Source organism: Tupaia chinensis, unplaced genomic scaffold, assembly GCF_000334495.1.
Source record: "Tupaia chinensis unplaced genomic scaffold, TupChi_1.0 Scaffold143758_1, whole genome shotgun sequence".
Taxonomy (NCBI): domain Eukaryota; kingdom Metazoa; phylum Chordata; class Mammalia; order Scandentia; family Tupaiidae; genus Tupaia; species Tupaia belangeri.
In genome coordinates, this window is record NW_006203607.1 from 32,741 (window position 1) to 57,018 (window position 24,278).

The window sequence follows — 24,278 nt, forward strand, 5'->3', positions numbered from 1 at the left end:
TTCGCCCAACCAGATTCCATGCTGAATGCTGGGACCATCATAACAACAGAAACAGCTGGAAGTTTTCAAGCATGGTACTACCAGTTTGGTAGATTTACCAAAAATAATTTAAAATGATTTCTGTAATCAACAATATGTACAATTTCGCCAATAGCTGCTGGAAATAATGACAACATTTCAGAAATAGCTTTTGATACTGTTCAAGATTATCTGATGATGGCAGAGAGCAGGTGGAAAGGGTGTTCCAGAAATAGACAACAGCGTGAATAAACAAGAGGAGGTAGGACTGAACAACGAGGGCAGGAGAGGGCACTGAGCGTTCTGGAAACTTCGTGTGGTCTACTGCTGATTGGGTCGACGGTGCACAGGAGTAGAAGTACAGGAGATGAGAGGGATAAACAGGCAGGAGTCAAACTGGAAAGGCCTTATTTGCTACACAAGAAGGTTCAAAATGTATTCCCTAAACCAGGGACTTTTAAATTGTGTTCTATGAACCTTAAAGTTCTGAGGAGGTACTTCAGGTGTTTTTCAAATATTTGAGTTGAAGCAAGCCCCGTGGTCATAATACAGAGAGCTCAATATACTCCTATTCTATCCTAAGAAAAGGTCTTTACAGCCAATTCATGGTCTGGAATGGTCATCCGAAATAACAGCTTACCTAGTTTACACTGTTCTTTCTCCTTCATTTGCAGTTGGTCCATGAGCCTTCGGATCTCTTCATGGGCCATCTCTAACCTCTTGGTTACTTGTTCCACACTTCTCTCTAGGCAGTGTCGTGATGTTTCATCTTTTTCCAGGTCTTTATTATGAGACTGAAATAAAATTACTGTTAGTAATATACAGTAAATGTAATCTTAGGACATCATGCTATTTTCTATAAATGTTTGAAAGCCAATAAAGAAAAGTAGCAAACAGAATATTTTCTTTAGGTGAGTTTGTTTTATTAGAATGAACCAAATAAAATAGGTTCCATTTGTTTTTTATTCATAAATATGCAATTGGATTTTGTTCAATTTAACAAATCTAAGAGATTATGTTTATATTATTACATGAAAAGAAAAAATTAAACATAAAAATGAGTACTATCTGACAAAAAAGAAACAACATTCCTCATTTAGATGGTACATAAAATAGTTTGTAAAACACTTTTACATAAAATATATCATTTAGGGACCAGCAGGTGGCATGGTGGTTAACGTGCTGGACATTCCCACATGGCCAACCAGGGTTTGGGTCCTGAATCTGGTGGCTTGCTTTCTCACTTCTTCTCTCTCTCACTCTCACCCTTTGTCTCTCTCTGGTCAAATTAAAAAATAAATGAGTGAATAAATAAAATTAAATAAATATTTATTTTTTAAAAAATATATCTTTTAATTTCAAAGCTCAAATAATGAAAGAGCATCTCATCTTTATTTTTATTGCATAATTTATTATTTAAATTTAATAATTATATATATTTATAGTGTACAATATGTGAACTAAAAAGTGAAAAGTGTACAAAATAATTGCTTCTCTTCTGCAATTATTTTCAGAGATTTTAAGTTAAGAAATCCAGTCTTAATTATATTTTGCTTTTGATTCCCTAAACAGAATGAATACTATATATGTATGTATAAAATAATTATATACATTTTTCTAAAAAAAGAAAATAAAAATACCATCTAACTAACAAAATAACTTTGAACATATTAGAATATTTCCTTGCAGTATTTTTTATTCATGTACATTTTCAACAGCTTTACTTTATTTTTAAGAATTATTTTATTCAACTTTATTTATTTATTTTAACTTGACCAGAGAGGGACAGAGTGAAAAAGAGAGAGGGAAAGTGAGAAAGCAAGCCACCAAGTCTAGAACTTGAACCACAGTTGGCCATGTGGGAGTCCAGTGCCCTTAGCCACCATACCACCTGCTGGCCCCAAACAGCTTTATTTAAATTTAAAAAATTTTAAATTATAGGGCACATGTGCTTGCCAGGGAGAGACAGAAGGGGGTGGGGAATAACAAAGCATTCCACTCAGGGAGAATTACCATGCCAAAATACCTTCTTCTCCATTCTCCTCTCAGGATTTTGGGCATGCGTGCACACGCACCTGGCGTGTTTCCTGTTCTATTTTATTTTGCCCAGTTTAGATTTATGGTTCATCACTATAATCCCTCCCTTGAAAACGTTCACAACTCATTTGCTGCTTTTTCCCATTATTCTTGCTTGGCAAAAGGTTGGCCTGTTTTAATCCAACTCTCCATCTCTTGTTCGGCTCACTCTAGAAGTTGAATGGGGTGGAGGAAACTACCCAGCCAGTTTGGTTTCACTTTAAATTCATGTCCACCACACCAAGCGAGCCCTTACTGCTGCCCAGCAATCCTCTTACATGCCCCTGACCACCTCTCTCTCATTCTCTATAGGCTGAGGCCATTACTTCACTCCCTCTCTCCTCATGTCTCTAACGCCTCCTCCCCCATCCCTACTATCACCTGATTCCTTGCTTCTTATCTAGTTGAGAAAAAAGAAGCTCTTCAAAGGGGACTTCTGGTCCAACACTGGCATCTTTGCTGAGGGTCACAATGAGCTGCGAGCTGCTGCAGAGGCCAGCCTCTTTAGGAGCCAGCACCATGGCAGAAGGCATCAAGAACTACAGGACTTCTCCCTCCCCATCCTACCCCCACTTTTTTTTTTAATAGAGATTTTTGCTATAGGGCTTGTGTACTCACCAGAGAGAGGCAGAGAGATAGAGAGCAAGAAATCAACCCCCACCCTGCAAAGGGGATGGTCCCGCCATCACCTCTTCTCTTCCATTCCCCTCTTGGGATCTTTGCCACACATGTACACGTGCATGGCATGTTTCAAGCCGCCAGGACTGGGACTTGAACTGCAGTCAGCCATGTGGGCATTCAGCACCTTAACCACTATGCCACCTGCTGGCCTTAAAACTGCCCTTTTTGACAGCTACTTCCCCAACCAGAACCAGACCTGGTTGGTCTGTTAGCAGAACTACCTAGACTTCCACCGCTGTGAAAAGGCAATGACCGCTGAAGGGGGTGATGTCTCTGTCCGTAAATGGTACCGGCGTGTGTACAAGTCTCTCTCTGGATTTCAACCTGGGATGACCACCAGGCAGAAGACACGTTTCCTGGGAAGGTGTGAACTGGCTTCACCTCACCACTCCTCTGCCCTTCGTCCTTCTCCCAGGTGGTAAAATGGGACTTGGGTACATGGTGAGCGCTATCCTGGGACCTTGAATCATTACTCAACTGGTAATAAAAGTTCATTGGGGCCAGCAGTTAGCGTAATAGCTATGTCACTGGACTCCCATGTAGTCGACGATAGTTCGAGTCCTGAACCTGGTGGCTTAAACTCACGCCAGGTGCGTGTGCATGCGTGCCCAAGATCCCAAGAGGAGAATAGGAAAGAAGGGATTGCAGCATGGCCATCCCTACTGGGGGGTGATTTCTCGCTGTCTTTCTGGCAAGTGCATGCACCCTATAGCAAAAACCTCTCAAAAAAAAAAAAAAAGTTCATTGGAAAAGTGTAAACACACACACACACACACAAACACACACAAGCAAAACAGAACTTCCACAAGCTCCCCTTACCAAATCTGTCATCTCCTGCATACTCATCCTCCTTGTGAGAATTACAAAGCTGTCCTTGTACCTAAGGCCAGGTCAGTCCCCCCTTGTGTAATGGATCCCATTCTTTCTTATCCCTTTCTCTATTGCCTCATCAAGCTTTGTTCTCAACTATAAGTATTATAATCATTTTAGAGACATGCTGTAATATCTATTACAAAATAAAAAAAAAAAGCACCTTCCTTCAACCTCATGACTCTCTCTAGTTTCTGTACTGTTTCTTCATATCCCTTTATAACAAAATTTCAAGTAAGGAGGCCCAGCTGCCTAGTGCTAGCTGGATACTGGTGATTGGCAGGCTGAGGTCACATGGGAGGACTGAGTTAGATTCCTGGCCCGCCCACCCTAACATGTCTCCTGCAATGGTACCTGTCTGTAATAGCAATTATTCTAGCGCTCCAGGCAGGAGAACTTTGACACCGCAAGGCCCTGTCTGAAACACCAACACACCTGGCCACAGTCCCACACACATACCCCACACACAAAACTTTAAAAAAGTATAAACCATGCCTCTGTCTTCTCTTCCTCTCCTACTCCTCTTTCCTGAATTCGTTCCATGTTTTCATACATGTACGGCCCCACAGAAACAGCTCTTGTCAAGGGCACTAACAACATCCATGTCACCAAATGCAATAGTCAATTATCAGTTCTTATTTCACACAGCCTATTAGTGGCAGACAATCCGGTTGTTCATATCCTTTTCTTAAAACTAAACCCTTTGATCATTCTTCTTCTGGGACAGAATCCTCTGGTGGTTTCCTCCCAATTTGTGTGCCACTCCTTCTGAGACGTCTTTGCTAATTTCTCCCCTTTCAAATCTCTACACACTGGAATACCCCAGGGTCCAGCCCTTAACCCCTTCTCTTCCCTGTCTATACTCACCCCCTCTATTATCTCATATTGTCCCAAGGTTTTAAGTATTAGCTCTATGCTGATGACTCCTAAATGTATATCTCGTTTGTATGGTATTCCAGATAAATATACACAATTGTCTAGTTGACATTTCCGCTTGGATGTCTAATATGCACCTAAAAATTTACATGTCCAAGAGTAAATCCTTTACTGTGCCTCCTCCCCCCAAACTGGACCTCCCATAATCTCCCAATCTGAGCAGTTGCAAATTCTAATATTCCAGTTGTTATGACTTTGGATTGCCAGTAACTTCTTTCCTTTTCTCTATTTAACATTAAATCCACTATCAGGTTAAAAGCACTTAAAAAGAAAAAAAAAAAAGCAGGCAAGCAGATCCTTTTCTCTCTTCTGTTCCTTTAAAAGTAGAAGAAAAAATCCCCATGTGAAAGATGCCTTACCTATAACTAGAAGGACAGAGACAGTCTTATCATCAGGGATGGAAGGTTAAGACCAAAGGAACTCTGCATAGAATTTGTCAAAACAATTCATGTTTTACGCCTCTCCAGATATTTAGTTGTTTTTTGTTTGTTCCTTTAACAACTTCCTATTCTTTGCCTATTCAGAATATGAGTGATTAACTCTAACCACTTGTTTGGGTCTTCATTTCCTTCTGAGGGCTCACAATGTCACTTAAAACATATTAAATACATGTGTATGCTTTTCTCCTGTGAATTTGTTCTATGTCACAGTAGATCTAACCCCAGCTGGGAAAACAAAAACAAAAACAAAAACAAAAACAAAACACCAGAAAGGAAGAAGTAAATCTTGCCTCCCTTGGGACCAGCAGTTGGCATAATGGCTATGTTACTGGACTCCCATGTAGTCGACTGCAGTTCAAGTCCTGGACCTGGAGGTTTAAACTCACGCTGGGCGCATGTGCGTGCGTGCCCAAGACCCCGAGAGGAGAATGGAAGAGAAGGGATTGCAATGTGGCCATTCCCCCCCAGGGGGTAATTTCTTGCTTTCTGTGTCTCTGTCTCTCTCTCTCTGGCTTTCTGGCGAGCACACATACCCTATAGCAAAAACCTCTCCAAAGAAAAGAAAAGAAATTAAGTCTCCTTGTCTACAGTTTAGGAAGTATGGCCCTGATACTCATGAATAGAGAAAAATCCACACAACTTATTTAATACCGCTATGCTAAAACTGATGATTACGTTGTCAGAGATGTTAATGTGAGATTACATTAAAATAAATTGTTAGGTATTCTTTCTGGTTAGTATGATAGTTTCACAAAAGGTATTTTATGTGACTAATAATAACAGATTAAAAGTCAACTACATGCTGTAAGCACTATATATTTATTTTTTATTTTTTGAGAGATAGATTTTTGTCATAGGGTGTGTGTGCTCACCAGAGAGACAGAGACAAACAGAAGTAAGAAATCACCCTCCAGAGGGGATTACCATGCTGCCATCCCTTCTTCTCTATTCTCCTCTTGGGATTTTGGGCATGCACACACACACACCCTGCAAGACTTTTAAGCTGCCGGGTCTGGGACTTGAACTGTGGTCGAGTACATGGAAATCCAATGACATAGCCATTACACTATCTGCTGGTCCCTGTAGACACAATATTAAGGGCACCAAATATTTTTCACCACCAGCATATGGGACTATTACTCTTCTACTTTATAGGTGAGGAACAAGCTTAGGGAGCCTGAGGGACTCACCTTGTCACACAAGGACTAAAGGGAGGAGTTAGAATTCACTCAGTGCGCCAAAAGCAGAGATTGAGTTCTTATTATGCTTAGAAGCAGACCTTAAAGTAGATTGTCAAAATAAGTGAACCACGCTCTTCCCTCTTCCTGCCATCTTGGAGCCTGTGGAGGCCTGCAGGGAACAGGACTTCTATTTTTTTTTTTTTTTTTTGAGAGGTTTTTGCTATACGGCACATGCACTCACCAGAAAGACAGAGAGATAGAAAGCAAGAAATCAACTCCCACGGGGAATGGCCACGCCACAATCCTTTCTTCTCCATTCCTCCATTCTCCTGTCAGGATCTTGGGCATGCACACACACATGTGCCTGGAGTGAGTTTAAGCCACCGGATCCGGGACTCAAACCACAGTCGGTTACATGGGAGTGGTTCAGCAACATAGCCATTATGCTAACTGCTGCTCCCATGGGAAGAGGACTTCTAAAAGGCAACTAGGTCTGGAAGGCTGTGGTCCAAGGCCATTTTTGCTGACTGTAAGTGGTGTCTCAGGAACCAAAGGGAGCACACAGCTCTTCTTAAAATTGAAGGTGTTTATGCACAAGATGAAACGAAATTCTGTTTAGGCAAGAGATGTGTTTATGTGTACAAAGCAAAAAACAACACAGTGACTCCTGGTGGCAAACCAAATGAAACCAGAGTAATCTGGGGAAAGGTTACTCGGGCCCATGGGAACAGTGGCATGGTTAGAGCCAAATTCTGAAGCAGCCTTCCTGCTAAGGCCATTGGACACAGAATCTGTGTGATGTTGTACCCCTCGAGGATTTAAAATAATGAAAATAATGAATAAAAATGGATTCATGTTGTTAAAAAAAAAGTGGACAGCATTTTACTTAACTGTTTGGAAATCTATTGGACAAATTCTCAAAATATGAACAAAAGTTGAGTAACATAATAACATAATACAAGACAGAAACTGCAACTTTGCACTTTTTGGTAAGCTTCAATTTACTCCTCTTTAAAATAGAAGGAACAGGGACCAGCAGGTGGCATGGTGGTTAAGGAGCTGGATGCCCGTGAGGCTGACTGCAGTTCAAGTTCCAAACCTGGTGACTTGCTTTCTCCATCTCCTCCCCCTACCTCCACCCACTGTTTCTCTTTGGTGAGCACATGTGCCCTATAGACAATGTAAATGAATAAATTTAATTACTTAATACTTTTTTTTTTTTTTGGAGAGGTTTTTGCTATAGGGTGCATGCACTCGCCAGAAATACAGAGAGAGACAGAGAGATAGAAAGCGAGAAATCACCCCCCAGGGGGGATGGCCATGCCGCAATCCCTTCTCCTCCATTCTCCTCTTGGGATCTTGGGCACACACGCATGCACAAATGCACATGTGCCCGGCGTGAGTTTAAGCTGCTGGGTCCAAGACTTAAACTGCGGTCGACTACGTGCGAGTCCAGTCACATGGCCATTACACTAACTGCTGGTCCATTACTTTGTAATTTTTAAAATTATAAAATGGCAGGAACAATAGCCATTTCTAGCAATAGCTATAATTTATTGAATACTTGGTAGATGTCAAGTCCCCAAGTGAAATGATTTACACATGAAGTTAGGCTTCACAAATCCCTTTGAGGAAACTATTACCATCCCCATCTTAATGATGAGAAATTTCGAGCTCAAAGAAGTTAAGTAATTTGCCCAGTTACACATAAAGGCAAAACTAAAGGGACCAGCAGGTGGCATGGTGGTTAAGGCGCTGGACACTCCCATATGGCCAACCATGGTTCGAGCCCTGGACCTGGTGGCTTGCTTTCTCACTTTCTCTCTCTTTCTCTCTCTGGTCAAATTAAAATAAATGAATGAATAAATAAAAATAAATAAATCTTTAAAAACAAAAAAGACAAAACTAAAGACAATTTTTCACCCCCATATACCCAATATTAGAATTCATGTTCTATTGTTAAGAAAAAGCTGCATTCTTCCTTAAGAAGAATATTATATAATAAGAATATATTGTCCTCTAATAACTCAATTTAAGAATCAACAAGTTATTCATCTGAGCTGAGATATGAAAACACATCAGAGTGATTCCCAGACAATCTGAGAGAATTTACTAGCTCATTTTAATTTCATTGCCAGGAAGAGAGAGAGGGAGCGTATCTCCCAATAGGGTGTGGTCAACTGCAATCTGTTTTCCTCAATTTCTCCTTCCCATCAGGATTTTTGACATATACTGGGTCATCGGAAAAGTTCTGACATATTTTTCTATGTTTTTCTTCTTTTTCTCCTAAAGAACTATTTATTTAATTTTATCCATCAATATTGCTATTATTTTATTTAATTTGACCAGAGAAAGACAGAGAGAGAGGGAGAGAGAGAAAGGGAGAAAGGCAGAAAGCAAGCCACCAGGTCCAGGACTCAAACCGTGGTCAGCGATGGTGAGTCCAGTGCCTTAACCACCATGCCACCTGCTGGCCCCTCTATATTTTTCTATGCAAAAATGCATCATGACTTTCCTAACGACCCAACACCTGCCAAATGTGTTTTTCTAGCTGCTAATGGCCAGGATCCAGCTTCTAATGTTTAGTGCTTAACGGCTGCACTATGGGGCTGGCTATTATAATTAACAGCTCGTTTAAAGAAAGACTATGGGGCTGGACCCTAGGAGCAGTGGTTAAGCACTGTGCAGAGGAGGCTGACAGTTGACTGAGGTTCAAATCCAGGCCCTGGTGGCAACACGACAAGAAGCTCCCAAGTAAACCCAGGATCCTGACAGGATGGAGAATTGGAAGAAAATGGATTGCAGTATGACCAGGCCCCTCTGGGAGATCCATCTCTCTCTCTCTCTCAAAGGAAAAAAAAAAACATTAAAAGAAGAAAGATTATGGAAAGTAGATTCATCAATGGTAGAAACATCACAAAGTGATAATAGAGCCAAAATGGCATTACTTACTCAAACTCTGGTCCTAGGACATAAGAGGTCATTCCCCAGAAATGAGGGCTGGCGTAGATAGCCTTGTTGGGAAACCTGACGACTTTAGTCAGGGCTACAAAAATCTATGGTCATTTGTTCACCAAGTACACATCTGATTAAAATTTAGCTTCCCTTGGGACCAGCAGGTGGCATGGTGATTAAGGAGCTGGACTCCCACATGGCTGAGAGTGGTTCAAGTCTTGGACCTAGAGGCTTACTTTCTCATTTTTTTCCCCTCCCTCTCTCTGTCTCTCTCTGCTGAGTATATGTGCCCTGTAGCAAATTATTAAAAGTAATAATGATAAATTATTAAAATAACTTTTAAAAATAAAATCTTTAAAAATAAAATCAAATTTGGCTTCCCATAAAGTGTGCCTATAAGAGAACGCATTAGCCACTAGAAGTGTGTCTGGCTCCTCTGGCACTTATATTTCTTGTTGTCAATTAATAAGTCTGTGTTTGTTTTTCTATAAACTTCTCGATCAGTTTGACTAATAAAAACCCCTCTTTGAGAAATGAAAACACTCATTATATGCTAATAAAGATTCCAAGCCTTCAAGGAAGAGTCATGTAAAGGGTCAGCTCCCTGAAACAAGGATGACTTCACCAAGATATTAAAAACCACCTTGAGGAGACCTGTTTGGATAAGCGAGTTATCCCTGGACAACATCTTGTACACATGCTCTATAGGAAACCAACACAGACTATTGCCATGTTTCATGAAAGAAATATATATATATAGGGGCCAGCAGATGGCATGGTGGTTAAAGTGCTGAATTCCCACATAGCCAGTTCTGGTTCAAGTCCTAGACTTGGTGGCTTAAAACTCACGCCAGACACGTGTGTGTGCGTGCCCAAGATCCCGAGAGGAGAATGGAGGAGAAGGGATTGTGGTGTGGCCATCCCCCTTGGGGAGTGATTTCTTCCTTTCGCCCTCCCTTTGTCTCTTTCTCTCTCTAGCAAGCACAAACACACTATGGCGAAAACCTAAAAATAAGTGAGAGCTTTGCAAACTACACAGTGATATTTGAATGTTAATTTTTAATGGGTCAATTAAAAGCACAATGGACAAAACCACAAGAATCTTAAAATTCACGTGATTAATTCTTACTTCCTTCGTTTCTTCCATGTGCTTCACTCTAAGCTCTTTGGCATTTCTGGTAGCGATCCTCAGTCTGTCTTCACAAGGCTGGAATAACCATAAGTCAAAGGGAGAAGTTCTTCCACGGTAGCAAGAGGTCAATTCCTTCTTTCTCAGGATGATGAATTATGTCTTCTAATTAAAGTTCTTCCTTGTCAGAAGAGAGAAGCATGTGTGTATGTACACACACGCACAACGAAGAATACAAAAAAAATGCAATGTATAGAGTTGAATCTCCACAAAGTATATTTTAGTATTCCTATTAATTTTATGTTATTCAGTTAAAATGAGCACTTATATGAAACAGCTGACGATACCAAAAAATTAAAACTTTCAGCAGCTGCATATCTTTTAAAATAACAAATGATGACACAAGATATATGTGTGTGTATATATATGTGTGTGTGTATATATATATATATACACCCACATACACACATATATATATATACACACACATACACATATATATACACATATACATATATACACACATATATATATATACACACACATACACATATATATACACACACACACACACAAACACCACTAGTTATGTAGAGTATTTGAAACAAATACAAGCTTTTCTGTCTATGGGATTAAAATGCAAGTTCATTCGGGTGCAAAAAATGTGAAATCCGTACATAGTCTTTTCGTAATGGTCACTTTCCATGAACTCATATAAGACCATCCATATAAGTCATCCCAATAGGGTGAAATACAATAGTTATTCTTTTAAACTATACTTATTCTGCGATGACAGTGAGACCTCCTGTCTCTGGATCATTAAACCCTCTCTGAAACTATGAGATACTCTTTGGCTTCATGTGTTCCCTAAAGCCTAGACCCAACCATTGATAATTAAAAACAATTTTTTTATCAATGCCTCTAAATATCTTGCTCCTTGTTCCATCTTCTTTGCAAATCCCAGCCCTGAAAAACTTCCTTCTACACACTGCCAGCTTCTGCTACTTTTTCACCCAGCAGCTAGTCTAAACTGGCACCACGCCCATATTGTTTCGTCAGGGAAACATTTCCCTTTGGGTATGTTCAGTATTTCTCTATGATCTCTTGCCCTCAGCTCAAGATGCCACTAATCTTAAAAACAAAGATTTAAAAAGGGGGTTGGATGGCGGTGCAATAGTAAAACACAATGCTCTGTGAGGCTGACCCACCAGGGAAGGTCCTGGGTTCAAATCCCAAGACCTTCCTGAATATAATGGACATAAATATATCCATGATCCAGGGCTGATTGAAGTCATAGGTAGACTATGGCATCAAGACCTATTGAGGGTGCTGCCTGTCTGTCTCTTTCTGCCCTACTCCTGGAAGAAATAAACAAAAAACTGTCCTTTGATCCTGCCATATTACTTTCTAGCTATGATCCTCTTTGGACAATTTGTCTCCCACACTTACCTTTTGTCTTCTGCTCTGACTACTATACTCAAATTATCAGTCAACAATGAACTCAAAATATGACATCCAATTGGCCATGCTTTTGTTTTATGTATCATCTCTCTACAGCATCTGTTCTTTCTTTTCCTGTAAGTTTTTCCTACTCTGTTCTCTGATAGCACTTTCTCTTTTGATTCTTCCCTTGTTTACCCTTCTCAGTGTTCCCCATAGGCCTTTCAAATGCTGGCATTCTCAAAAACCTTGCCTTTGGCTCTTTGCCCCCTCACTACCACAAGTATTAACAGTTTGGGCATAAGTCTAACAAACCTGGTTCAAACTTGGAGCCACCAGTTTGCAGATGAATTACTTAGATAAGTCACATAACTTGTTTAAATTCGTATTTTCTTCTCTGTGAAATGTATATAATCAAGTCTATCTCATTGGGTTGTTCGAAGGATTAAATAATAATCCATCTTGGGACCAGCAGTTAGCGTAATGGCTATGTCGCTGGACTCTCACATAGTCGACCACGGTTCGTGTCCTGGACCCGGTGGCTTAAACTCATGCCGGACACGTGTGCATGCGTGCCCAAGATCCCGAGAGGAGAATGGAGGAGAAGGGATTGTGGCGTGGCCATCCCCCCTGGGGGGTGATTTCTCGCTTTCTATCTCTCTGTCTCTCTCTGTCTGTCTGGCGAGCGCATGCGTCCTATAGCAAAAATCTCTCTTAAAAAAAAATAATAATCCATCTCTACTATGCTCCAGATCTATCAATAAATAGAAACACATCAAAATAGGAACAAATACAGTAAGCGTAGCAGAGACTACCAGTTGTCCCCCCAACTCCCATTTTTTAAAGATTGTTTTTGCCTTAGCGTGCATGTACACGGGAGAGAGAGGGAAAGTGAGAAATCACTATCCAGGCGTGATGGCCATGAGGCAATTACTTCTCCATTCTCCTCCTGGGATCTTGAGCACACACGCACACATGCCCAGTCTGAGTGTCAAATCATCAGGTCTAGGACTTGAACCACAGTTGGCATGTGGGGGTCCAGCAATGTAACCACTACACTATCTGCTGGCCCCACCAATTGTCCTTTAATATTCTTCCCAGAAGGAAAAAAAATATGCCAGTATTGCAGAAACTAAGGGAAAGATATACAGAAACGCTCTGTATTATCTTTGCAACTTTTCTGCAAGTCTAAAATTATTCCAAAATTTAAAAAATTTGTTTTAAAAACATATAAAAATATTTATTCTTCTCTTCTTCCACAGATAAAGACATTTAGGGTTTTTTTGGTGTTTTGTTTTGTTTTAAGAGATTGTTTTTGCTAGAGGGCGCATGCAGTTGCTGGAGACAGAGAAAGGCAGAGAGAAATCACTCTCTAGGGGGAATGGCTAGGCTGCAATTCTTTCTCCTTCATTCTCCTCAGGATTTTGGGCACACACTCACACATGTCCAGTGTGAGTTTCAAGTCACTAGGTCCAGAACTTTTGCTATGGTTGTCGATGTGGGAGTCCAGTGGCGTAACCATTTGCCATATGCTGGTCCCAGACGGGTTTTTTGTTTGTTTGTTTTTTGTTTTTTGTTTTTTAACTGAACAAAGAGTTTTACTGTTAGAAATAGTTATGTGACATCTAACAGGATGTCCATGGAATTGTGTGCTGCTTCCAGGAAATGTCCTTAAAGAAACGGGATGTCCCCTTCCTTGCTTTTCCCTTCTTTCCAATGGCTGGAATTCAGACAGGAGAGTTATAGCTTGAGCAATCATCCTGGACACCACAGAGTGGAAGCCATAAGCCGCATACCATGGATGATAGAACATCATGAAAGAGGAAACCTCCATCTCTGACCATTTCAAGATACTACCCTACCAGTTAGGGACTGCTTTCTTTTTGACTTTTATGTGAGAAGTATATCTCTTTTTCAAGCCATTATTATTTTGAGCTCTTTTGTCCCTCACAGCCAGCCAATCGCAACTTCTGTAGGCTCTTATCCTGTAGAATAAGATACAGGACATATGCTGGAAACTCAACATGGCTAATGGAACTGGAAAGGAGCAGGATATGGAACTGGATAGCATTAATAATCTCTCCTGATCCTCAAGATCTTTCATCTCTGGATTTCCCTGTGAGTCTGCTCCTCTTGTTTCTCTACATGAATGACTTTGCTTGCTCATTGGCAAGGCTGAGAACAGCTACTCAAGTCCTGAGCCTATGTGAATTTTTAGATTAAGCCATTTACATCTTTTTTTTTTTTTAAGAGAGAAACAGAGACAGTATTTCTGACAGGATCTTGCTGTGTCACGATGTTCCTTCCCAATTAGCAAGGATTATAGGCATCACAACTGTATCTAGTATGTTCAGGTTGACCTGGGAAGCGAACCTAGGTCTCCATGCACCTTCCAGCTCCCCAAACAGTGGCACTATCTGCACATTACCATGGCTGGCCCATTTCTGTCTTTGTATCTTAGTTCAGATTTTTGAAAGAGAGACTATTAATTATAGCTCATCCAATGAATCATGGATCCCTCTCTAAAGTTAGTTACGTATTCCTCATTGTGAATGGAATGGGCTGTAAGTAGGGGTACAAATAAGGCCACTGACACCTACCTTTTAAGCAAAGATTTGTGAGAGATGAAAATTCCAGGGGAGATGATATGTACGTTAGAAAGACAATAAAAAATTGTAAGACTATTGCATGAGCAACCATCTAGTGAACTTAGCTGAAACAATTCACTCATCCTTTCGCCTCCTCCTGCATTCTACAGCTAAAATCATCATCAATATAGTTTCCCAAGCCAAAAACCTAGGAGTCAACCTTAACCTCTACTTCTTATTCATCCTATGCTAATGCACAACCAGCCATTGAATTTGTAGATTCTACGACTTTTGTCATTTTCTAATTCACCCTTTCCACATCTACAGTTGCTGCCTTCGTCTAGGCTCTCTTCACTATTTGCTCAGTTTAGAGTCATAGCATCCTTAACTGATGTTCTGGCTGCCGGATTGGCCCCCATCCAATCTGCGCTCTGTAAAGCTCTCAGACTGATTCTTCTGAATATAAATCACTTACTGTTTAACATTCTCATTGCTTTCAGGAAAAAAATCAATCCCTTAGTTTGGCACCAGAGATTCTTCACAATCTGGTTCCCGCCTGTCTCTCCAGCCATATCTTCGGCCACTCTTTTATATTACGCCTTCATACTTATTGATTCCCATCATGCTGCTTATATTTCCATATACTTTGGATATTCAGATCCCTCTTCCTAGACTGGAGCTATATTTAAGACTCTTTTTTTGTTCTAGTCTAAGACTATTAAATCTGCTCCCTTGACAAAAATACTTATTTGTAATTACATTATGGTGTTTTTGTTCCTTGGATCACACACATCACAATGTTTCTGATTTAGAAAATGATATGATAAGGAAACATACGAACTGTTTTCAAGGATTTTCTCTCCAGAAAATTCTCTTATTCCCAGATGCTGTGTCCTATGGGCTTAAAGTTGAAATCTTCTGTTGCATGATCATTTTGAATGAGCTTTTCACATGTATGAACACATCACTAATCCATTTACACAACAGCAACTTCCTTTCTTATATAAGCCTGAAATACACCCAATATTGCAATTCTGAATTTACCTCTCTTTTGAAAACACACTAGGCCTGCAGTAACTTAATTTTTATATTTACCAATGGGCACGTTTCCATTCTAGTCTCTCGTGTACCCAAGCCAGAAAGTTTGCCATAGTACAGAGAAATCAAGAAAGTGTCCCCAGTGATTCCAGAGCTGGACAATGTGAAATACTTAGCTACGCAAAGCATTGCAGCAGGAAATCAGAGATGGTGGAGACGAAAGGACATTCGATAATGTGCAGGGTGGAAGGGAAAGGTGAGAATGGCTGTGGAATGAGCAGGATGAGAACACTGGAGGTCGGAGCGATGAGCGAAGTGGATGAGATCAGAAAGGCTTGAAAGGCAGAGGGTAACTGACTTGACCTCTGATGCCGAGGGTACAAAAGGCCTCCAAAGCTTCATCAGGATTCAAGGCTCTGCACGACGAACATCGGCCAATACCGCAGAAAACAGCAGCTCTTTTGTTCACGGGCGGGCAAGTGGGGGACGGCAGTGCCTCCGTGGACCTTGGCGTGGCCCGCACCTTAGGGCGCAGTCGTCTGTCCAGGCCTGCATGGGGCAAGGAATGCCCACCTACCTCAAGGAGAGGGTTCTGCGCGCGCTCTAAGGGGGGCAGCCTGCGATAAATGCCCGCGGCAGGTGGGTCGGGGAGAAACCCGCTTATCTTTCGGGCAGAACCACTGCAGCCCCGGCCGCGCGAGGCCAGGGCCAGGAGGGGCTCTCCTCTTTAATATCTGGACATGCTGGCTAACCCAAAAGACCTGGTGAGCAGGAAAAGAGGGGAGCCGGGGCTTTCCTCCTCGGGGCTGAGGTGGGAACCCGGCACCGGCATGGAGAATTTCTCCTGAAGGGTGAGGGGAAGGCCCGGGGTCGCTCGGCTCCGCGCCCTCAGCTGCAAGCGGCTGGTGCCTGCAGAGCCCCGGGAGTCATAGCAACCGCGCTCGCTCCCAGACGCAGAGGCGTCCTTCCGGCGGGAACCATAGAGACGACGCACGCCATTGGCGCCAGGTCTGCTCTTCCTGTGAGGACTGTCTTTACGGCGCGCACCATTGGCCTTCGCGTCGTGGGGTGGGTCTTTTCCTGTCCAATCGGTAGTACGGGTCATTCCTCCGGCCCTGGAGAAGGCAGTAACCATGGTAACGGGATAGCAAGCGTTTGCAATTTAGGCGTTGCGTTGGTCAGCGGGCGTTCTAGTTCTCAAATAGTTTTCCACCGCGTCTTGTCTAGCGCTGTGACCTACTAGCCTTAGGGTTTTTCCTCCACCCCTAGAATTTACTTTATTCTTAGAACGGCTGAGGTGCTAGAGCAAGAGCTCTGAATTTAATGCCCAGATCTGTCACTAACTACCTGGGGCACCTAAGATAAATCAATACTTTTGGAACAAACTTATAGAAGTGAAGAAACCGGACTTGACTAGGCTGAAGCTCTGTAGAAAACCTAAGGACTGAAAATTTAGTTCAAGAGGACCTTATTTCCCATGTATAAATGGTATAAAATTTAACATAAACAATTTATATCATCTTTCTAGGTGCCCATATTACAAAATTCAGCTCAAGTTTACTCGTTTTGGAATCGCAGACACTATTTGCATTTCTTGGTCTTATTCTAGTTCCCTAAAAGGTTACTTTTCAAACCTTTGCTGGCTCTATATATGCTAGTTATGTAAATATCTTACCCCTTATTCCCCTTATTTTCTTTCTTTCTTTCTTTTTGAGAGAGATTTTTGCTATAGAGTGCATACACTGGCCAGAGAGAGAGAAAGTGAGAAATATACCCCCCACCCCCATGGCTACACTACAATCCTTTCTCCTCCACTCTCCTCTCAGGATTTTGGGCACACATGCACACGTACACACCCAGTGTTTCAAGCCGCTGTGTTTAGGACTCCAACTGTGGTCAACCACATGGAAGTCCAGCATCCTAACCACTACACCTCTTACCCCTTTACTTTTCTTTTCTTTCTTTTTTAATAGAGATTTTTGCTAAAAGGCTTATGCTCACTGGAGCCAGAAAGCAAAAAACCACCTCCCCTCCAGGGGAATGACCATGCCTCAACTCTTTCTCTTCCAATCTCCTCTTGGGATTTTAGGCACGCACCCTGTGTGAGTTTTAAGCTGCCAGGTCTGGGGCCATGGGAGCCCAGTAATGTAACCACCACCCCACCACCTGCTGGTCCCTCCCCTTTACTTTCTACAAGTGCTTCAACTCCTTTCTTTGGCACCATATCTCTTGCACCATATTTTCTTCCTCCAGTCTAAAAATGCTCATCATCACCACCACCTGCAGCCACTTAACTCCTAGTTACCAGTTTAAGCATCTCATGGGAACATAGAGCAAGCCAGACAGAGTGATAGGGAAAGTGAGAAGTCACCCCCTGGGGGGGATGGTCAAGCCACAATCCCTTCTCCATTCTCAGCCTGGGATCTTGGGAACACACACACACACACACACATGGGCCTGGTAAGTTTTAAACCACAGGTCCAGGACTTGAGCCATGGTCAGCTACATGGGAATCCAGCGATGTAACCATTACCCCATGTTCCTTTTCTTTACACACTTCCATTTACTAATAAAAAGAACACACACATACTCCTGGAATTTTTACTTGTACAAATACTTATTTTTTATACATTCAATCACTATACATCATTCAGCTTGCAAACACTGTTTTTTAAAGATTTATTTAATTCTATTTATTCATTCATTTGATTTTTTTTTTTTTTTGGAGAGATTTTCACTGTAGGGCGCGTGCGCTCGCCAGACAGAGAGAGACATAGAGACAGAAAGCGAGAAATCACCCCCCAGAGGGGGATGGTCACGCCGCAATCCCTTCTCCTCCATTCTCCTCTCGGGATCTTGGGCACGCATGCACACGTGCCCGGCGTGAGTTTTTAAGCCACCGGGTCCGGGACACGAACCGCGGTCGACTACGTGGGAGCCCAGCGACATAGCCATTACGCTAACTGCTGGTTCTCATTCATTTGATTTTAATTTGATAGAGAGAGACAGTGAGAAAGCAAGCTGCTAGGTCTGGGACTTGAATCATGGTCAGCCATGTGGGAGTATCTGGTGCCCTAACCACCATACCACCTGTTGGTCCCCACATATTCTGTTTTTAATTGCTCTGAATAGAGACTAAACTGAAGTGGAAAATACTTTAACTCCACTTAGTGGTTGGTTATTTCTAAACATTAACAAAATAGGATACAAAATTATTTCCAAGGAAGTAAAACCCAACATTAAGGTCACTATAAGCTTTAACCTTGCTCATCCTATTTTATACCCAAAGATGATTATGACAGTCATCACCCACATGATGATATGATGCAGGGAAGGAAACCTTTTATTCCTACCCCTTCAGTATTGCAGGCACTGCTGACAAAACTAGTTGTTTTTGAGGTTTTATCAGCTGGACTTGAAATCTTTGCTCACAGTGACTGCTGCAATTATTCTTCCCGTGCTCAGGGACACACTTTGTGACTTAAATGAAGTATTTCAGTCTATCTTGGCAATCTGTTCAAATCTCAATTAAAATTTATTGTACCTCTATTATCGATAGGACACATGAGGCTAGCCTTCCATGAAGTATTATGAATTTTAAGTATGTAAGTAAATATAAAGGGCACACAAGGAGAATGCCTATCCCCCAGTAGGGCAGAAATCATTCCAGTCTCCATGCCATCAGGATCCTGGCAAGACACAGGGGAAGGGAGAGGGGCAGACTCAGATCTTGGTCAGCTATGTGGGATCCAGCAGAGCTTAACTGCTGTGCCAACGAGCCAGCTAATGCACTGGATTTTAAGTCAATTATTTATGTGAAACGCAGTACCTGCTTCTGTGGTTTTCCATACTGCACTGTAGACCACGCTACAGGTCACTCGAGACTTTTCTCCAGTAAGCTGCTATACACTCCGACTCCCAAACTCAAAATAGTGAATGAAGCTTTCAAAGTTTCTCAAGGATACTTAAGGACTCAAGGATCAAGCAGGGCATTGGCATACGCAGCCTTGCTAAGTGAGAGAAATAACTGCAACCATTTATGGAGTGTGAATTGTCAGGTACCAGACTAACAGTTTATCTTCACTGTTTTATTTACTCTTCACAAGTGGCATTACTTTGCAGAGAGATTATCCCATTTATAGATGAGGAAACAGGTTAAGGCAGGTGTCTAAGTTTATAAAGCTAATAGGTGGCATAGCTGGCTAAGTTGAATCCAAAGCCCATACAACTGGGTCATCAGAAAAAATCATGAGGTACTTTTCTGTTTTTCTATGCAAAAATGGTCATGACTTTTCCAGCAACCCTATATATGCTTCCCTCCCTTTAGGCAGGGGTTACCAATTGGCTCCTGCCTGATCCCAGGTAGAAAGTCACATTAAGTTTGCCTAACAGCAATCCTAATATTTGAGAGAGAAATTGTTACGCAAACATGGAATGAATCTAGGACAAGAAGCAAAAGTAAATGTAGTGGGAAGCTGGCCAGTTTACAACCTTATGGTGAGGTATCCTTTTCCCCTACTCCCATCTTTGAAAAATTTCAAAAAAAAAAAAAACCATCCTTCCCATTGTGTCAGCTTTTGGGCACACACTTTATTGCACTTTTTAAAAATACATCCGTTTCCCAAAGACATGTTTATTCATCTTTTTAATCCTAATAGCTCAGTACAGGGCCTGCACATAGTAGGCACCCAACAAATATTTGATCTTCAAAGCATGACCACTCATGCATCCATCATCCTTTTTTTATAGTATGAAGAAGGCTAATATTCAGGCTCCCAAATATATTTTGAGGAATATATAATTCCCAGAAAGCTCCTTTTTCAAAGGTGAGAAACAGGTCTAGTGTTCAATTGTGAAATCAAGATGACATTCCAGTATGTCAGGTGGTTCCGTCATTAAAAGACAAATTCCAACGGTCAATATATGTGCCTGCACACCACAGCTTTCTCCCCTCCCTTCATTTTCTCTGTCCTTAGGAGGGCAAAGGATTGATTCTAGTTCTCACCATCTGTAAGAGCCCTGGTCCACTGAATAATTTCTGATCCTGTAAAGGCTTTTTACTTCAGTTTTTGTCACATATAAAAGCTGTGTGTCGAGACTGAAGATTATCCACTATCTTCTTTTCTATCTCTATGCCATTTTCTACTTCTTCCTCTGAAAGCAGTAACTTGGTTTCTGAGTCTTTGGTTACAATAACCACAAAGGACTGTCGTGACTCAAGGATGTTAGCCACCACCACTTGATGCTGGTAAATTTCCAAAGCGTTCCGAGCACGACTAATTACGATGGAGGGGTCAGTCTCCAACTTAAAGGAAATTATAAATGCCTTGGGAGCCCAATCTTTAACCAAAGGAGAAAGCATCTTTGGCACCATCTTCATTGTTATCTGTATTGGAAAAAGAAAAGCTTAGTAAGCAAATAATGGTCACACCCTACAAGGTCAATCTCACAGGAAACTAAGGAATGGGAACTCAGATTTTTGCCTTAAATTTAATTTTTGAGTCATCAAACTTCTCTAAGCATTTTAAATGTTTAGTTTAAAAGCCTTAGCTTGAGTCCAGCAGATGGCATAACGCTTACGATGTTGGATTTCCACATAGTCAAGCACAGTTCAAGTCCTGGATCCAGCAGCTTAAACTCAAGCCAGGCGTGTGTACATGCATGTCCATAATCCCGAGAAGAGAATGGAGGAGGAGTTGCAGCATGGCCATTCTCCCTGGGGGTGATTTTTTGCTTTCTGTCTCTGCCTCTCCAGCGAGCACACATGCCCTATTGAACCATCCTCATCACTACTGACAGAACTTTAAAGAACAGCATTATATTTTCTCAAACATTCCCCTTCATTTTTAAACCCTAACCTTCAATAAATAAATACAATCAATCTGTTCATGCAAGTATTACTTTGGCAAAAGCCCAAATGAAGTTAGAAATTTTTTTTTTTTTTTAATTTTAGACATTTTTGCCTTAGGGAGTGTGTACTTACATGAGAGACAGAGACAGTGGAGAAAATACCCCCCAGGGGATGGCCACACCACAATCCCTATTTCTCCATTCTCCTCCCAAAATCTTGGGCACACACACATGTCTGGTGTGATTTTTCAAGCCACTGAGTTCAGGCCTCAAGCTGTGGTTGGTTATGTGAGTATAGCAACATACCCACTACTCTACCTGCTGGCCCCCGAATTTGGATTTTTAACTTCTTAGCCTAAAACATTTCTTGCATTGGTAGCACAGTTACTGGATTTCATTTGAGATTTGTTACTTGTGACATTACTTAATTTTTTCTTTCTTTTTTTTTCTTTTTGGAGAGGTTTTCGCTATAGGGCACGTGCGCTCGCCAGACAGAGAGACAGAAAATGAGAAATCACCCCCTAGGGCGGATGGCCATGCTGCAATCCCTTCTCCTCCATTCTCCTCTTGGGATCTTGGGCACACACGCACACGCACCCGGTGTGAGTTTAAGCTACTGGGTTTGGGACACGAACCATGGTTGACTACATGGGAATCCAGCGACATAGTCATTACACTAACTGCTGGTCCAAACATTACTTAGTTTTGAAGAAACAGATTTTCCTTATTTTCACTTGATCAAAACTCCTACTGCCCAGGGACCAATGGGTGATTTGGTGGTTAAGGCACTGGACACTCCCACAGGGGCAATCACAGTTTGAGTCTCGGACCTGGTGGCTTGCTCTCTCACTTCTTGCACTCTCTCTCTCTGGTCAAATTAAAAATAAATGAATGAATAAATAAAGTTAAATAAATAATTCTTTTTTAAAAAAATCCTACTGCCCAATTCCTAATCACTTTTTTTTCTTTCTTTCTTTTTTTTTTTTTTTGGAGAGGTTTTTGCTATATGGTGCATGCATTCACCAGAAAGACAGAAAGAGACAGAGAGACAGAAGGTGAGAAATCACCCCCCCAGGGAGGATGGCCACGCAGCAATCCCTTCTCCTCTATTCTCCTCTCGGGATCTTGGGCATCACACACACGCGCCCGGCGTTGAGTTCAAGCTTCTGGATCTGGGACTTGAATCGCGGTCAACTACATGGGAGTCCAGCGACATAGCCATTACGCCAACTGCTGGTCCCTAATTCCTAATCACTTCCAAGGAAAATGTTCAATTGTTCTGCATACTTTCAAGATACAATTTAAAATATAAGATAAACAAAAGATCCCAGAGTTTCAAAAGTATGAAATCACTAAGCTCATCAGCAGAATTTCCCCTAAGAAAGCTGTTAGCAATGATATACCAGTTCCTCACGGTAACTTTCTCCTTAACATTTATCACTACTGAACATAGTATGTATCTGACTTATGGGGAGTGAAGAGTGACGTCACCAACAGGAAGAAGAGGTAGCTCCTGACTCTCCTGCCACCCAGTCAAGCACCAAATAAACAACTGTATCCATGGATCAATTACCTCTGAGAAGAGACCAGTGGGGAGACACATACTGGGCAACTGAATTTGACTGTCTCCCTGTAGAGTGCAGGCAACATAAGGGCTGGGTTTCTTTTCACCTCCAGTACCTACAATGCCTGGCATACACTCAATAAGTATTTGCTGAAGTAATGAACTATCCCACAGTCAGTAAGTGCACTGCAGGTAGAGCTTCCCATATTTAAATTCTACTTGTATCACCCAATAAATGACTAAGAACTCCCTAAGGTTCCAAGAAGCCATATCATCTCAAGATCTCAACTACCCTCCACATACCTCTTCCTTAAACAACCCCCAACTAATCTACTCCCTCTATTCTCTTCCTACCTCACCTTTCATGCTGATGCCAGAATGCTCTTCCCAAACAAAACATTTATCTCACCCTCCTACTTAAAAGTCCCTTTCTCCACAGGCTAAAGTCCAAACTCCTTAAGAAGGAATGCCATGTCTTCCTAGAAGCAAGCAGTCTCTTCAGTCTGCTCTCCCATCTTACCACAGGACTTCAATTCACAGCCCACTGCCCATTTCCAAACTCCTACTGTGCACTCCACCTGGAATGACCTTCTCTCTGTCTGGTATACCCTCTGCTCCTTTTTAAAATCCCAGTTCCAGTCATGTCCAGGAAGCAGTCCTTGACTCCCCCGATTCACTCGCCCCATGATCTGCCTGCACTTTGTACATACCTCCACTAGAGCATTTATCACTCTGTACTGTAATTATGTCTGTGTCCAGCTCCCTCACTAGATTGTGAGGTCCTTGAGGGAGGGCGGTGTCTTATTCATCTCTGTATCCCCAGTGCCTAGCGCATATAAAATGCGGGAAGGCCATCTCCAGATCAAGAGGAAATTAACCCAAGACTGGTTATAGGGGATCAGATCTCTGGAAGAGAACCGCCCATCACCTGCAGTGGGCCCCCAGATGACTGGATCTTGTGTTCAGGCATTTCAGACACAGGAACATAGAAATCTGACACGGCCGCAGCTAGGTAAAACATCGCAGAAGGGCCTGCAACGAAAAACACAAGGTGTAAGAAATTGGGGAGGGTTGTGGGGTCAGCTCCCTTTCAAGTTGGTGCACGGCAGCGAGACTAGTGGGTAAGCAGAAGCTAAGATAGTAAGTGGCTGCAGAGAAAGACTGCCTCCAGGTAAACCCCGGACTGACTCCTAGGGCACGCACCTAGCGGATTGAGCGCCTGGGCCGCAGCCTGTAGCAGATGCAAATAGTCTGCCAAAGTGGTGAACTCTACAGCCAGGAAGGTGCCGGCGGCCGCTGCCTCCTGGTAGCTCCGCAGAGCCGCTGCGAAGCCCGGGAGTGCATTCTCCTCGGCCTCCAGGCTCAGCACGCCCGAACTGGCAGAGCGGGAAGGCCGCAGGGCGGACAGCCAGGTCTGGGGTGGGAAACGGTGGGCAAAGGGGAAGGCGGAGCGAGCGCGGTACAGGAACAAGACCCCGTAGCCCGCGGCCAGGAAGGCCTCGGCCGAGGTGG

At 42.2% G+C, this 24,278-nt stretch overlaps 2 protein-coding genes and 1 pseudogene across 4 annotated transcripts in view; 1 reads left to right on the plus strand and 2 right to left on the minus strand.

Moving 5' to 3' along the window:
• The window catches only part of LOC102472830 (coiled-coil domain-containing protein 30-like), a 32,074-nt gene extending 15,787 nt beyond the window's left edge, over positions 1 to 16,287 (minus strand). Inside the window, exons 1-3 of one of the 3 annotated variants that reach the window (XM_027766892.1) lie at positions 15,410 to 16,284; positions 10,287 to 10,463; positions 659 to 812 (exon numbers count right to left, since the gene is read on the minus strand). In XM_027766892.1, coding sequence (XP_027622693.1) covers positions 659 to 812; positions 10,287 to 10,304 — 172 coding nt within the window. In that variant the 5' untranslated portion in view covers positions 10,305 to 10,463; positions 15,410 to 16,284. Of the gene's footprint in view, positions 1 to 658; positions 813 to 10,286; positions 10,468 to 15,409 lie in introns of all 3 variants that reach the window. The other 2 variants (XM_027766891.1, XM_027766890.1) reach the window with 2 other exon arrangements.
• Positions 6,701 to 7,024, plus strand: LOC106733442 (60S ribosomal protein L35a pseudogene; annotated as a pseudogene).
• A 3,682-nt stretch (positions 16,288 to 19,969) lies between the features above and the next one.
• Positions 19,970 to 24,278, minus strand: part of PPCS (phosphopantothenoylcysteine synthetase) — a gene marked incomplete in the record, with an annotated part of 4,533 nt that continues 224 nt past the window's right edge. Inside the window, 3 exon segments of the mRNA XM_014582730.2 lie at positions 19,970 to 20,738; positions 23,695 to 23,798; positions 23,970 to 24,278. Coding sequence (XP_014438216.1) covers positions 20,415 to 20,738; positions 23,695 to 23,798; positions 23,970 to 24,278 — 737 coding nt within the window.